This window comes from Entelurus aequoreus, linkage group LG03 (genome assembly GCF_033978785.1).
Source record: "Entelurus aequoreus isolate RoL-2023_Sb linkage group LG03, RoL_Eaeq_v1.1, whole genome shotgun sequence".
Lineage (NCBI taxonomy): Eukaryota > Metazoa > Chordata > Actinopteri > Syngnathiformes > Syngnathidae > Entelurus > Entelurus aequoreus.
Window position 1 is genome coordinate 57,153,574 of NC_084733.1, and position 14,992 is coordinate 57,168,565.

General features: G+C 38.4%; 1 protein-coding gene across 2 annotated transcripts in view; it reads right to left on the bottom strand.

Moving 5' to 3' along the window:
* Positions 1 to 371: 371 nt before the first annotated feature.
* The window catches only part of LOC133646664 (delta-like protein 4), a 17,385-nt gene continuing 2,764 nt past the window's right edge, over positions 372 to 14,992 (bottom strand). For both annotated transcript variants that reach the window (XM_062042272.1, XM_062042273.1), the window contains exons 4-11: positions 14,524 to 14,787; positions 13,889 to 13,949; positions 12,833 to 12,963; positions 12,565 to 12,734; positions 12,109 to 12,328; positions 9,966 to 10,701; positions 8,904 to 9,012; positions 372 to 3,106 (exon numbers count right to left, since the gene is read on the bottom strand). In XM_062042272.1, the coding sequence (XP_061898256.1) occupies positions 3,101 to 3,106; positions 8,904 to 9,012; positions 9,966 to 10,701; positions 12,109 to 12,328; positions 12,565 to 12,734; positions 12,833 to 12,963; positions 13,889 to 13,949; positions 14,524 to 14,787 (1,697 nt within the window). In that variant the 3' untranslated portion in view covers positions 372 to 3,100. The remainder of the gene's footprint in view (positions 3,107 to 8,903; positions 9,013 to 9,965; positions 10,702 to 12,108; positions 12,329 to 12,564; positions 12,735 to 12,832; positions 12,964 to 13,888; positions 13,950 to 14,523; positions 14,788 to 14,992) is intronic.

Below are 14,992 nucleotides of genomic sequence, written 5' to 3' on the forward strand. Positions count from 1 at the left end.
CAGGAATCGTTACTAGTTCAAACAATTGCAAAGCTACCGCCACGCTACTGGGAAATGCAGTTAAGCTATGTAGCGTCGCTACATGTAGCGAGCTACTACCCAAAACTGCATCAGACCAATTAAATTGTTCACATAAAATCAAACACAAACTTAAACAATCATTCAGTCAGGCATTTAGCACGCTATGGACTTGCCCTCGTCATAGAGAAGACACAACAAAATGCACACGTTGCAGCCCTAAAGCCGAAGAAGAAGGATAGGAAACAGAGCCGTCACATGGAACGAAAATCCACCACCACGAATGGGCCTCGAAAGGCACGACCACCACGCGCCGAAAAAGATGACTTCAAAGATTTCAGACTTCTCCTGTTTATGTAAAAAAAACAAAACACTTTTAGATTTTCTTTCTGAAGCGAATCAGTTGTGTGTCTTTGTGGAAAAAAATGCATTTCATTGATTATACGATGGTCTTACATGTTTCCAGACACAAACCAATAGCAAAGGCTGAATGCAAAAGTACAGACTTTTCAGAAACATGTATCATGTTACATTACTGATGAGACAAATAAGAAAAACAAACAACGCAGTATTCCGAAGCATTAACCTATGGTAGTACTCGTGAGCCTGTTGTAACGAGCAGTTAAAACATACAATAACCAAATGAAAATGTGGCGTATGTGGCTGTGCTGTTTATTATTTCTACATTAATAAAACAAATAATTTAATAATAACAGCTTTTTTTAGCCAAATATACTGGAACTCAATCATTATACCAAGCAATAAAATGTATCAAATTAAAAATAACCAATATCTATTATTATGAAAATCAATAGATAAGCTTATTACTTACATATGTAGTTTCTCATTGTTTGTTTTTTGCCATCGTTTTCTAGCAAGCACAGTGTAATGTGGGACATTTCTCCTTCCCCTCGATATCTCGGGAGGTATCCGAGCTCACCTCTTTTCAAGGGCTGTGCGGTCCCAACACTTGGCCTTTCCCCCCTGCTTGACAGAGAATTCGGACGCCACTTGATTGACGTGAATGCACAAAACCAAGTGTTAAGGGATAAGACAATGGGGTAGGGGCATCATTTGAGTTGAGCCTACATCTCACTTACTCTTGAGCTACAGTACAGTAGCCTAATGGCTTATGCTCTTGACAGCATTTTGTCAAAGAGGACTTTGTTTAATCCTCAGTCAGGACATATGAGGTAAATGTTTAATTAATCATAAGGCAATCTTAAAAACAAGAGTACATTTGTTGTTATTTTGCCAATTTTGTACAAAACATAATTTATTGAACAATTTGTTTCCCATATATTCATATTACTCCAAAACATGCATTGAATCCTTTAAAGCCACACCCCCGTACTTAAAACAATTGTGCCCATTCCAAATGTCGTAATATCTGCAGGCTTTTGCCATCTTTATAACACTGGTCCATGTAGGGTTCACATTTCAGCTCAAGTTAAACCAGAGCTCACGTGCAAGCGGACTAAGACTCATCCTCTCAAGAGGTCTCAGTTGACGTGCTTGGTGCACACCAGATTTCAAGTTATCATGTTCACACCCGTAACTTACCCTTAATCAGCGTTTTAGTCCTGTATTCAAGTCTGCGACAGTGCGTGCAATTTTTGAGTAAATTCAAATCACTTTGAAAGACCACATGATTATTTATTTCTGTATACAGATTAGAAAAACAATTATATATCTATATATATTTATATTCATAAGTGATTGAGTAAATCTTTACAATGCTGCCAATTACTGTGGAGCCCACTGAATGATGATTGCTAGCACACTGATTTCACATCACGCTCACAGAGATGTCGTGAAAACACAGACATGGAACCCATAGAAATGATACCAAATAGACTCTGGATCAGGAGTTTTCAAAGCGTGGCTCACTGCTTGCTCCTTGCCTCAAATAATATCAATATGTCAGGGCCTTTCCTACACCTCCAAAAATACAATTTTCTGGGCATATTTTGTGGTCCCCTCAGACTCCCTTTTTACTCTGTCACTGTTGAAAATGTAAATGACTTAATTTTTCTCAAAATTGCTGCACTTCCCCTGAAGTCTGCTGACTCTGGATACCTGTTCTAGATCATCTAATCACAAATCCCTATTTGACCAACAAATAAACAGTGTACCACATATGTATTCAGGGGTTATTTCCCTATATATCTATATCATAACAGCAACAGTAATAATAAACAACAACAAAACAAACAACAACAAAAAAACACTTAAAAAATAAATTCACACTTTTGGTGCATCAACTTATCAAACATACTTCTAAATTCAACGTATAAATATACACTATGTACAAAATAATCTTATGTATATACTGTAAATATATATGTATATATAAAACAGATCAGTGCGTCTCATTCTTAAATAATTAGTGAAATACTAACATTACATTATTGGTTCAGTAATTTTCATTGAAGGCGTCCTTGGTACAATAGTCACGTATTTGTCTTAAGTATGATTTTTGCATAAGATTAAAAAGTTAACAAGGCCTTATCATGAGTTTCCCTGCACGTGATTACAGAGTGCATCGCTTTGCGTCTTTTCTTCTTCTGTGCAAAGGAATCAAGATAAGATAAGGCAGGGGGGTTGCTTGAATGTAATCTAAGGCTTTGCAATCTGGACGTTCTGTGACAACCAAAAAATGAACCGTTTTCAGCAGGTTCTCCATTGAGAGCTATGCAGTGTTTTGTTTTGTCTGCATCACAGGCCATTAAAGAAACCACAAAAGCTGACTTGTTTTGCAGGCTCGTCACAAGCACTTGGATGTGTATTAATATGCCAAAGGGGATCAACCTTGTCCTCGCATGAGTCTGTGGGCCTAATGTCCTTAGATGAATCTAGCTAAAAATGGATTCCAATCATAACAAATGTCCGCATGTGCATCGGCCTGTCCCAACGTCTTTACATTCTTCTGGAGATTTAGTTCTATTGCATTCAATGAGCGCTCGGGCTCCGTCCAGTTATCAAGTTTTCAAGAGCAGCAACTTTGCATTTAAATAAATCCCAGTCTCTCCACGCTTGTAAACAGTCCACTACAAGAAATGGTGGTCATGTCTTCCATTTATTACACCTACGAGAAAAAGAAAATACTGTTAGTGACCTATAGGAAAGAACTGAAATGATAATCCACAAAAGCGTAGGAGCAAAGCTTCCATGTGACCTATGCTAATAGTCAGCGTTTCTCAAGTCTAACTAGATGCCTGGTGCATCATCCATTTGAACAAATAAATGTCTTCCCCCAAAGAGACACCACCCTTTATCACACTACAAGCATTCGTGATAATAAACACCTCGCTCAAAAAAGGTATTCTTTCTAATAGTTGCCCAGCATGCTAGACAATTGAGTAAAGTATGTTAAATTTTAGAAAATATGACACTTAGGGCATGATTTACAAAAGATTTCCGTGTACTAAAACATGTGCAAACCTGAAAGCACACACAACGCTGATCGACTTTAAACCTGTGCAAAGTGGATATTGTCTGTTAAGTGAGCAGAGTAAGGTGTGCAATCAATTTTGCGTCTCTGTCTTCATCAAAATGCAGAATATATACTGATCTTTAAAACGCTCAAAATAATGGGAGGAGAATGTGCAAATATTTAGCACAGGCAATGTAATTTATCAACACTCATCACCGTTTTGCGAGCACTATTTTGCGTTTCATTGAGCATGTGTCAGAAGGACGTGCAAACTGACACTTCCACACACAGCGGCAAGATAAGTGCTGGCGTTGCACAGACAGGCAATGGACAAATGAGCACCCTCCGTCCTACGTGTGTGTCAGCATTTTACAGGGTTAGACATAAACTCTATTCAGCAACATCATTTTATAACTTTATAGCTGCTAGAGGATTTAAAGTGGAACTGCACTTTTTTAAAATGTTGCCTATTGTTCACAATCATTATAAAAGACATGACGACTAATGTATTTTTTTTTATTGCATTCTAACTCGTAAATCAGTTTACAGCGGAGCCAATTGGAGGTCCGCCCATAATATCCAATAAATAACCATCCAAACAGAGCCAACAATACTCCATTTACATTTCGTGACTTGAATATTAACCAAGTATTAGTGAAATTGTTATTATAAGCGCTAACGCAGACAAATTATTTATAGCGGCGCCGTGATTACGAGCTTGTGTGCCAATGTTGACATGATCGACCGATGAGCTGCTTCCTCGCTTCCTTGCTCGTCAAACTTTATTGTAGATCATAAATCATGCCTTCCACCTGGATAGTAGAATAACAAAGACATTTTCCAACAAGTTGGTACACAGCCAATTTAAAATCGAAACGACACAAAAAGACGCTTAGTTCCACACCCATTTTCTTCGCAAGGATTATGAGCCATTTTTCATCTCAATGGGAATATATAAACATCCTAGCAGTCGGCATCCTAATGACAGTAGACCTTCTACAGTAAGTAATCTTTTATTATGATTATTGGCTCTCATGAATTCTGCAGTGAGCAGTAATCAGTGATGTTGTTAAAAAAAAAAAGTGAACGTCGTGATGCTTTTCTGAAATTAATGCATCGCGTAGGCTTAAAATGATCAAAATACATAAATATTAAATGTTGTTGTAAACGTGTCGATTACTACATTACATGTATACTTGCTTCATGTATATACAACCTTAATGGAGGTGATTGGAGGTTTTTTAAGTGCTTTATAGACAGAATAGAGTGGCTACCGTAGGCTCCATTGTAAGCGGACTTTTGATCGCATTTATTTAATATTTACAATGCAATAAAAAATACATCCGTCTTCATGTCTTTCATAATGATTGTGAACAATAGGCAAAAATCCCCCAAAACTGCAGTTCCCCATTAGGGACCTAGTAAAGTGAATTAATTGTATGCATTTTGGTGTCATTTAATATTTTTTAATGATATTGGCTTCCTCCCACCTCCAAAGACATGCACCTGGGGATAGGTTGATTGGCACTACTAAATTTCCCTAGTGTGTGAATGTGAGTGTGAATGTTGTCTGTCTATCTGTGTTGGCCCTGCGATGAGGTGGGGACTTGTCCAGGGTGTATCTTGCCTTCCGCCTGAGTGCAGCTGAGATAGGCTCCAGCACACTCTGTGACCCCGAGAGGAACAAGTGGTAGAAAATGTGTGGATGGATGGACAATTGTTTATTTTACATAAAATATATCATATTAAAATATAGCTTATATGAAAAAAACTTAAGCATTTGTTGCCGTCTTGAGCTGGATAAGTGCAGCCTCTCTCCAATGGGCGCACCTTCAGCAATAATAAAAAAAAAAAAAAGTGGTATCATTGTAGATTTACTGCAGGTCTGCTTCTAAAATTCCCATAAAAAATTATAAATGTCTCCTGATTGGTTGAAAACATAGCAAATTACCACAGGTATGAGCATGATAACATGAATGTGCAGTAAATAAGAGTATCTACGTGGTAATAACCCGTATAATACATGCAAAATCCTTATTTAAATAAGGTGGTACGCACCACTTTACAATTGTACACGCAGTATTAGTAAATCGCACACAACACGCTCACTAATAGTACCCGCTATTTTATAGATTGCACATGCTATTTGCCGCACGGTGTTTGGATCTTAGTAAATTAGGCCCTTAGAATCTTAAAAATGTTGAAGAGTCTGATTTGACTTGCAACCTCGCTGTCAAATCTTTGGAAAATAAATCCCCCTCCAATTGATTACCCAAGGTCCCCCATGTATGTACAGCGGGTGTGTTGGGAGGATGTTCCGAGATGGGGGACGCGGAGAGCTCTGTAGTTTCCCCCCATTTCAAACACCTAGCACGTCATGCACACACACGCCTCGTGGGACTCGCCGGAAATTGGAGCCGGCAAGCTTAGACCAGTTCACTCAGGCCTCGTCAGGAAGCCTCCCTCACGACTCCACTCTGGAAACAGTAATAATCTTTCAGCAGGTTCACCTACTCGATTTTGTTTCGACTTTTACTTCCTCTAGATCAGGGGTGTCCAAAGTGCGGCCCGGGGGCCATTTGCGGCCCGCAGCTAATTGTTTACCGGCCCGCCACACATTCTGGAAATGCTATTGCAAAAATAAAAAATAAACATTAACTAGAAAAAGTTGCAATATTGACACAAAGCTGCCATGCAGGCTGTTTTTTTTCTTTTGTCTATCTTTGTTTTTCTTTTTTTTCCATTGCTTAAAAACAAATAAAAAATCAATATTATAATGAATTAGTGACCTATTCAAGGCTCCAATTATTTCAAATATTTCACTTTAAAATGTTTTATGTGGAAAATATTGCATATATTGTGTGGTTGCCATACAAAAACATCAACGTTTTCTTTGACAAAAGAGCATAAAACAAACAAAATAATAGTTCAAACCTAAAATTGACAGAGATATGTGACGTTGATGTCGTAACTTAAGTGTTGAAAGTAAAAAAAAAATAATACAAATGTATCACTTTCAGTGGGGCACCTTTTGTATCCTAAGTATATTTAATGGGATTTTATTTATCTTTTCACTGTGATTACTCAAAAATAACAATTAATTAATATCAATGGTGTCTTGCATTATTGATGTTTTTAAGGCTCTAATTACTTCACATCAAACATTGCTTTCTGAATGTTTTGGGCAGTGGGGGAAATACTGCATATTTCAGTTTTATTATAAAAAACAAAGTTGTCTTGACAGAAAAGGCATAAAACCTTATTAGTTTTTTAAATTTTATATAAACCAGAAGTTGATATACTGTAGAGATTTACTGTAAGCGTTAAATAAAAAAAATAAAAAAATAATTTGACTTGTTTTTAACATTTTAATGACTTAGACACTTTATGGTCCCCGGGAGCCCTAAAGGTAAAAAAACCCAAAATCCATATATTTTGTTATGATTTGAAAATGAAAACTATCAAAATGGCCCCCGCAGGCTTTAATTTTTCCGTATGCGGCCCTCAGTGGAAAAAGTTTGGACACCCCTGCTCTAGATAATCAAGTTTGACCGTCTTGTTGGCGCCCTGCCAGAGCCAAAGCCAACCTGATCAGAGAACCTCACTAAACCATCTAATCTCTGCAGTGTTTATTTGAGAGTTTTAGCCTATTTGAGTTGGAAAAGTTCGCAAATGAGATTTATTAGTGGAGATCCCCCTTAGCATTGCTCTTGCCATAATAAATGTAGCATACATGCTAATATACACAACAAAAAGTTGAGCTGTCAAAAATACCAAGTTAACCCATGTGATTAATAGCAAAAAGGTTTTGCATTATTCATGTCTACAAAGTATGTAGAGTAATCACATTATCACGTTATTTCCCTTCAAAATACACCCAAATGAGACATAAGATAAAACTGTTACCAAGTTTTGAGCAAATAAATCACATACATTTAAGTAAAACATAAAAAAAAACAACCTGTGTGACATTCTGACAATAAAATAGCATTTGTGTCCAAATATCAATATATATAACTTGTGATTAATCTTGATAATCCAAATTTAAAAGTGTGAACCAATCAGATTTGACTATGAAAATCCTTAGTCAAAGACAGTCCGCCTATATACACTAAAACCCCTCACATTTCAGTGAACATTTTGTTATCTTTTCACAGAAACTTGGATATACTATGGAGTAGTCAGTGTAGGCCTACCGCTTGTACAGTATGACAGACATACCATCCACTGAACATGACTTGGAGGTCTCAGCCTTTAGTGTCTGAATAGCTGAGTACACATCATAGTGAACATGTTCCAAGTGTGAATATAATTATGTGGCACTCACGCAACACTGTGGAAGTGTCATATACCTATCGTTCACAATCCTTATGGGAGACAAAAACCCATGATTTTGGGGTTTTTTTGCATTCTAATTTCTAATTATTGGCTTTTTCCTAGGTGGCTAGCAATGTAGCTAATGGGAGCAATCAATTCTGCCAATGAATCACTCTAAAAATGCATCCCAAAAACAGCAACAATACTTAATTTACATATGTTCCGTAACCTTTATAATAACCAAGCTGTAGCGACATTGTTATTCTAAGAGTGAACAATGAGAAACTTTTTTTTTAGCATAGTAACACATCGCCATGCTCACAGACACACTCACAGTACTACGGCATTAGCAAAAGGAAAGCTAGCTTCTCCAGTAGCTGAATTACTTTTGAGTTTGTAATGTACAACACAATTTGATGAGCACCAATGTGTACTGGCGTTTTTTATTTTTAAAATCCTAAAAAAAAAGATGTATTCTTGTTTCTCAAAATGATTGTGAATGAAAGGCACAATCAAAAAAAAAGTGCAGTTCCCCTTAAGGTTCATGGCGAAGCTGCTGCTTTGGACAATAAAGCAGCAATATGATTTACGGATTATAAAAGCAATAAAGGTGACAAATTGTTCCTTTTTGCATTGCATTTAGTATACTTTTTGTCATACTGTATACTATTTTATAATCGATCTGATTCTATATTTTATACCCTTCATTACATCTATGTACGGCGTGAGTGACTTTATAGTTCATTTAATTAAGAGTCCTGACTTACACTAAAATTCAAGTGAAGTGAAGTGAAGTGAATTATATTCATATAGCACTTTTTCTCTAGTGACTCAAAGCACTTTACATAGTGAAACCCCAATATCTAAGTTACATTTAACTAACTACAACTAGAATCGGAACTCGTTTGACCACTTGTAATGCTGTGCAAACTGTTTAAAGTATATCCAAGTTTTATTTCTGTAGTATTGTCTCGTGAGAAGATGTACTGTAATAAAATGGTTGCTAAAATGTGAGGGGTGTAGTGACCTTTGTGAAATACTGCTTTTAATGAGAAGTCAAATGTCTTCAACATCGAAGAAGAAGTCCATTTGTCTCTGATTACATTTTTGTGGAGTAATAATGAGACCGTACCTCAGTTGCAATGATGCAATCATGTTTCTCGTCTGCCATCACAAAGACAGATTGGTACATTGACTCTCTGGAAGAACATATTGTTGATATTCTGCATTCTGGCCTTTCACTGCAAATACATATTATGGTGATTATTATTGATATTGATGTACAAAACCCAAAACCAGTAAAGTTGGCACGTTGTGTAATTCGTAAATAAATACAGAATACAATGATTTAAAAATCTTTTTCAACTTATATTCAATTGAATACACTGCAAAGTCAATATATTTCATGTTCGAACTGAGAAGCGTAATTTTTTTTTGCAAATAATCATTAACTTAGAATTTAATGGCAGCAACACATTGCAAAAAAGTTAAAGTTAAAGTACCACTGATAATCACACACACACTAGGTGTGGTGAAATTACCCAGTGTTTCTGAGCCCATGTGGTGATATCCTTTACACACCGATGTCGCTTTTTGATGCAGTACCACCTGAGGGATCGAAGGTCTGTATTATCATCGCTTATGTACAATGATTTCTCCAGATTCGCTGAACCGTTTAATGATATTACGGACTGTAGATGGTGAAATCTCTGAATTCCTTGCAATAGCTCGTTGAGAAATGTTGTTCTTAAACTGTTCGACAATTTGCTCACGCATTTGTTCACAAAGTGGTGACCCTCGCCACATCCTTGTTTGTGAATGACAGAGCCTTTCATGGAAGCTGCTTTTTTTACCTAATCATGGCACCCACCTGTTCCCAATTAGCCTGTTCACCAGTGGGATGTTCCAAATAAGTGTTTGATGAGCATTCCTCAACCTTCTCAGTCTTTTTTGCCACGTGTGCCGCTTTTTTGAAACATGTTGCAGGCATCAAATTACAAATGAGCTAATATTTGCAAAAGATAACACAGTTTTTCATTTCGAACGTTAATTATCTTGTCTTTGCAGTCTATTCAATTGAATGTAGGTTGAAAAGGATTTGCAAATCATTGTATTCTGTTTTTATTTACGATTTACACAACGTGCCGACTTCACTGGTTTTGTATATTGTTTTATTATTTATATGAGAACTTACCTGTACATTCTACTCAGATGCTTTGTATCGTCAATCATCTTTTCACAGTTTTCCTCTTTGTCCAAGAGGGATTGTTCATCTTTGTACCTCGTAGAGGATTTGTAGTCCATGTGGAAGTGATTGATGTGTTTGTGGTTCAACTTCTCGCTGGGGTTGTCCACCTCCAAATCCATCTTCTTGTTGGTGTTCTTGAGATCCAGCGTGGATATAAGGTTCTCTTTCTGGAAGTCCGCCTTGGAGAGGTTGTTCATGGTCTCAGAGGCTTGCTGTTTGCTCCTCTGCTTTTTCATTTTATGCATGACCACCAAAACCATGCAGGAGAGCACCAGAGCCACCACCAGACCTACGCCTAAGCTGACGGCCACCCAGTTGAGCTTCTCACTGGACTCCCAGGCTGTGTTGGGGCTGATGGAAGAAGGCACATGCATGGACAGGCATTGGGGGCCACTGTAGTGGGCGAGGCAGACGCAGGAAGGCCGGGCATTGGCGCCGACGGTGCAGGTGCCGCCATTGTGGCAGGTCCATGAAGCGCAGCGGTCTGTCGGCTTGTCGCAGTGGCGTCCGGTGTAGCCCGGCGGGCAGTTGCAGGTGTAGTCGTTGATGCGGTCTACGCAGGTGGAGCCATTCGCGCAGGGGCTAAGGGCGCACTCGTTGATGTTCATCTCGCAGCGCAGGCCTGTAAAGCCGGCGCGACAGCTGCAGACGCGCAGGTTACCACGTACCACGCAGTGTCCACCTAATGAACAAAGAACATGATCCGTCAGGCTCTTTTACACAGAATTCCTGCAAAACAACTGTGCTTTCAATACAGAATAGAGCAAGGAACAGATTTTGCTGCCCCTGTGAGCGCTTTTACAGCAACAGCGTCCCACAACCAAATAATTACTGTATATGCCTGCTGACATCTGCACCAGCATGACATAGCGTTACTTTCAACACAGCAGGGAGACAAAAGTGAGTGTTATGGCTCTGTTACTACCATCCCATTCAGTGCCTCAATCTGGACTATAGAGTGCACCTAAATATAAGCAGCACCCACTTATTTTTTGGATGAGTTCTGTTTCAGACATATATACACTGCGCAAGTCAATTTTAAAACATGGAATTTCGACGAAGGTGCTTGTGTTCATTCACAAATTCAACAAAAGAGATGTGACACAGCATGCGGTAGCCTACAGAAAAAGTAAATGAGCGTGCTCTTCATCGTCATCCTTCTTCTGTGCTCTGAAGTCGTCTTCTTCGGAGATGAAAAGACTCAAACTTGCTTTATGCGTAATTTTCTCAGCCTCACTTTCACTTTCGTCTAGGCGAGGGGTCGGCAACCTTTACTGTCAAAAGATACATTTTGTCATCTCTGCCACTGAGGAAAAATAGTACAGAGACGCAAAAGGTAACACAGCTTATAAACTTTTACAAGTGAACGTCTTTTTTATGTGTTATCATAAGGGAAAAACAATCTGTCCAACTCTTTTTCCTTTTCTTTTTTGTCAAGTATTCAAGGTTAGCTTACTTGAGGAGTTGCACACCCGATAAGCTGAACTGAACACAAAGGCTTCCAGTCTCTTTTACTGTCTTTCTTGCTTCTCAGGACTCAGCCACAGATAGTCAGAAATTTGAGAACTCTTTTTAAAAATGCACATTTTTCTCAATCCAGTGTTAAAAAAAATCTGAGGGAGCCATAAGGAGGCAGAAGAGCCACATGTGGCTCCAGAGCCATGGGTTGCAGACCCCTGGTCTAGGCAAATGTGCTGTTTTGTTGACACACAGCTGTCCAGCTTTTCAAAACCTGTAAGTAATAGTGGATTTTCGTTCCATGCAGTAGCTCCATTTCCTTTTTAGATAGCCAGGTCGATCATCTTCAATTTGAAAGCTGTATGGCATGCATCTCATTGTGTCTTCTCCATGATGAGGGTGAGTGCATATCACACTAAATGGCAGACGGAATGATTGTGTGAGTGCGTTTAGTTTACTGTGAACAATTTCACTGTTCCACCGTGACCCGTTCAGTGATTTTAATTGGTCTGATGTGACGAGGCTAAATTTATTTTTGGCTAGAGAACAAATTAGCCTCAGCATTATATATGCCACAGGGTTTAGTTGCAGCCTATAGTCTGAAAATTACGGTACAAGATTAAATCATTACCATTGGTGCATTGCAGGGAAGTGCATTTATCCACTTTCTTCTCACAGTTGAGTCCAGTGTAGCCTGCCGGACACTCGCAAACGTAACTATAACCATTTTCCGTCTTCCTGCACTTGCCGCCAAGCAAGCAGGGTGTGTCCATGCACGTCAGCGTCTTTTGTTCACAGTGCGTCCCAGCTAAACCTTGTGGGCACTCACACCTGTAGCCATTCTCTGTCTCCTGAAGGCAGAAAAAGAAATAAAAAAAAGCGTTTTCTTTTCATATCCTGTTCACAAATGGTCCCTGAACAAGTCCCGCCCTGCATCCTATTTACAGTACACTGTAAACTGGGAACTGGGTCATTCAGGACTTGACAATCAATGGCATCCTCCTGGACTCGCAGATAGGCGAAGGCAACAACAAAAACAGGAAAGCCTGTGCTGTGAGAAAGGAGAGAGAGGGACTTCCGCACTCACTAAGCAGTTGCCTCCATTGCGACACGGCCGTCTGTCACACTCCTTGACCTCCGAGTTACAGTTGACTCCGGTGAAGCCCGGCAGGCAGGCACAGGTGTAGCTGCCCTGGCCTGTGTTCATGCACGTGGCTCCGTTGGCGCACGGCTTGTGATGAGTGCAGTAGTTCAGATCTAGAAAATGAAAAAAAAGGCTTTAAATGACATATTTATATTCATAAGTTGTCATTTCTTCTGATGGGCTTCATGAAAAAAAGATGAGCGTTATGTACCTTGGTCACAAAATATGCCCCCCCAGCCTTCTTTGCAGGCACACTGCCATGGCTCTGTGCAGGTACCATGTTTACACGATGGATGGAGTTTACACACATCACAAAAAACGCCCTGCCAGCCTTCTCTGCATCTGTTCACATGTGAAACACCACTATTGTTATTATCGCTCAATGAACACTTACAACAACAGAGACCAGGTAGGGAAATTCATTCAATTATTAGCACTATATTTAACTTGGAGGCAAAAAAAGTAATAGGATTAATATAGTAAATAATTGAGATAATGAAAATGGTGGTGACAATTAAGTTTATAATGAGACAAAAATTGTTTTTTTTTAGAAAAAACACTTTAAATAGTTAATACTACATAAAAATACTGCATAAACAATTATTAATAATATGTATTAATAATATGTAAATATGCAATACAAATATACATTTAAATTTGTGCTATATATTTAAAGAATTAATATTTTTTTAAAAACATCCATATTGGGTAAGATTATCTTTATTAATAATTCATACAATAGAATTAATGTATTGTATAGGTTAATTCGCATTTTTATTTCAAAATGTTTTTCATTATTATTACATTCAAAATCACAATTAAATATTTTTTAACAGACTGCCCCCAGAAAGGTGTAACTTCCGAAGAGAAGAACCTTAACAAATATTCATGAGGTGATTTTTTTTCAAAACTAGTCTTTTATTATAATTATTATTGAAATTAAAATTACGCTTTACATGTGAAACACATTAAAATAAATACATCTCAAAAAGTAACTGGTGTTCAGAAAGTGTTTAACATTCTCTTATTCATACATTTTTACATACATCAAAAAATGTTAAAATGTTAAAAAAATAAATAAATCCATGTATAGTTAATACAGATTTTATGCATTTGACCTTGGAACGGATTAATCCAATTTACATTACACAATTATTATTGTCATACAAAATGTTCTTAACTTGATTTGCTATTAGATGGATCCATGTGAGAAATAAATAACGAAAGAATAGATGACTAAATGGAAGATGTCTTACTAAATACTCACTTGCATTCTCCAGGTAATGTGCAGTTCCCATTACTTTCCTTGCATCCTTCAAGACAGATTGCTATTAAAAAAAAATAATAGAGGGATGTTAAAGGTTAAACTTATTCACGTTTGGGTCTTTTTATGCAAACTTACTTCCTGGTGTTTGAATAGAGAGGCCCAATTTGCCCACTATGTTCTACATGTGACATTGATTTTGCATGCTGTTAAATGGCTGGTTGCTTTGGTGCAGAGCAGATGCTTGTTCTTATAGAGGCGAGAAAAAAAAATCAGGACAGCTGCCCTATTGTTGTCGGTGGGCAGTCCGAGCCCCGTTTGCAGCTGCTGCTCTATACCGCCGCAACAATAGAGGCTGCAATTTAGTGGCACGTGGCGGCCTATAATGCCGCGATTAACCCCACGTGTGCTGTTCACCGAGCCCCTCAATGGAGGGGCTCGGTGAACTCCGTGCCCACTCAGAGAAAGTATGCCAATCTTTAAAATGGCTCAATTTTGCAGCACATTTATCGCAAAACCAAAGTCAAACTGCACACTACAGTACAGTACAGCCTAGAAAGCAAACCACTTTGACCTTTTATTATAAACAAAAAGGGGACAAAAAACGAGTCCATATGGTGACTTTTACTCGTGCTTACGTTCTTGGCAGTATTGTCCCTTCCATCCTGGCAGACACGCTATTTGCCCATCAAGCTTGCAGGTGTAGTGGCCAAAAAGGTCGTCTCTCGGGGCGCATATTTTGGAACAAGTGTCCCCGTAGTAATTGTCATTGCAGATGAAGCGGTATGAGTACCTTAGCTCCGTCTGCGTCCCGCTCTGCACTTCCTGGGACCACTCATTCCCTATTCCCAACTGTCTTTGCATGGCAAAAGAGCCAATCAACAATTCAGGGTTGGTGGTGTCTGCATGGAAGGAAAACAAGGGTTGTTGACAGCAGCATATAAATGATACATGTAGATATGACTGTAAACATTCTGATTCTATTCAAGACAACATGAAGGGTGGGGATTTGTTTCCTTTTTTTTTTTTTTTTGAGCAAAGTCTCCTGTGCTCACTTAACATGGTACACTTTCCCACGCAGGGCCAAAATAAAACAAAGGAAGTTGC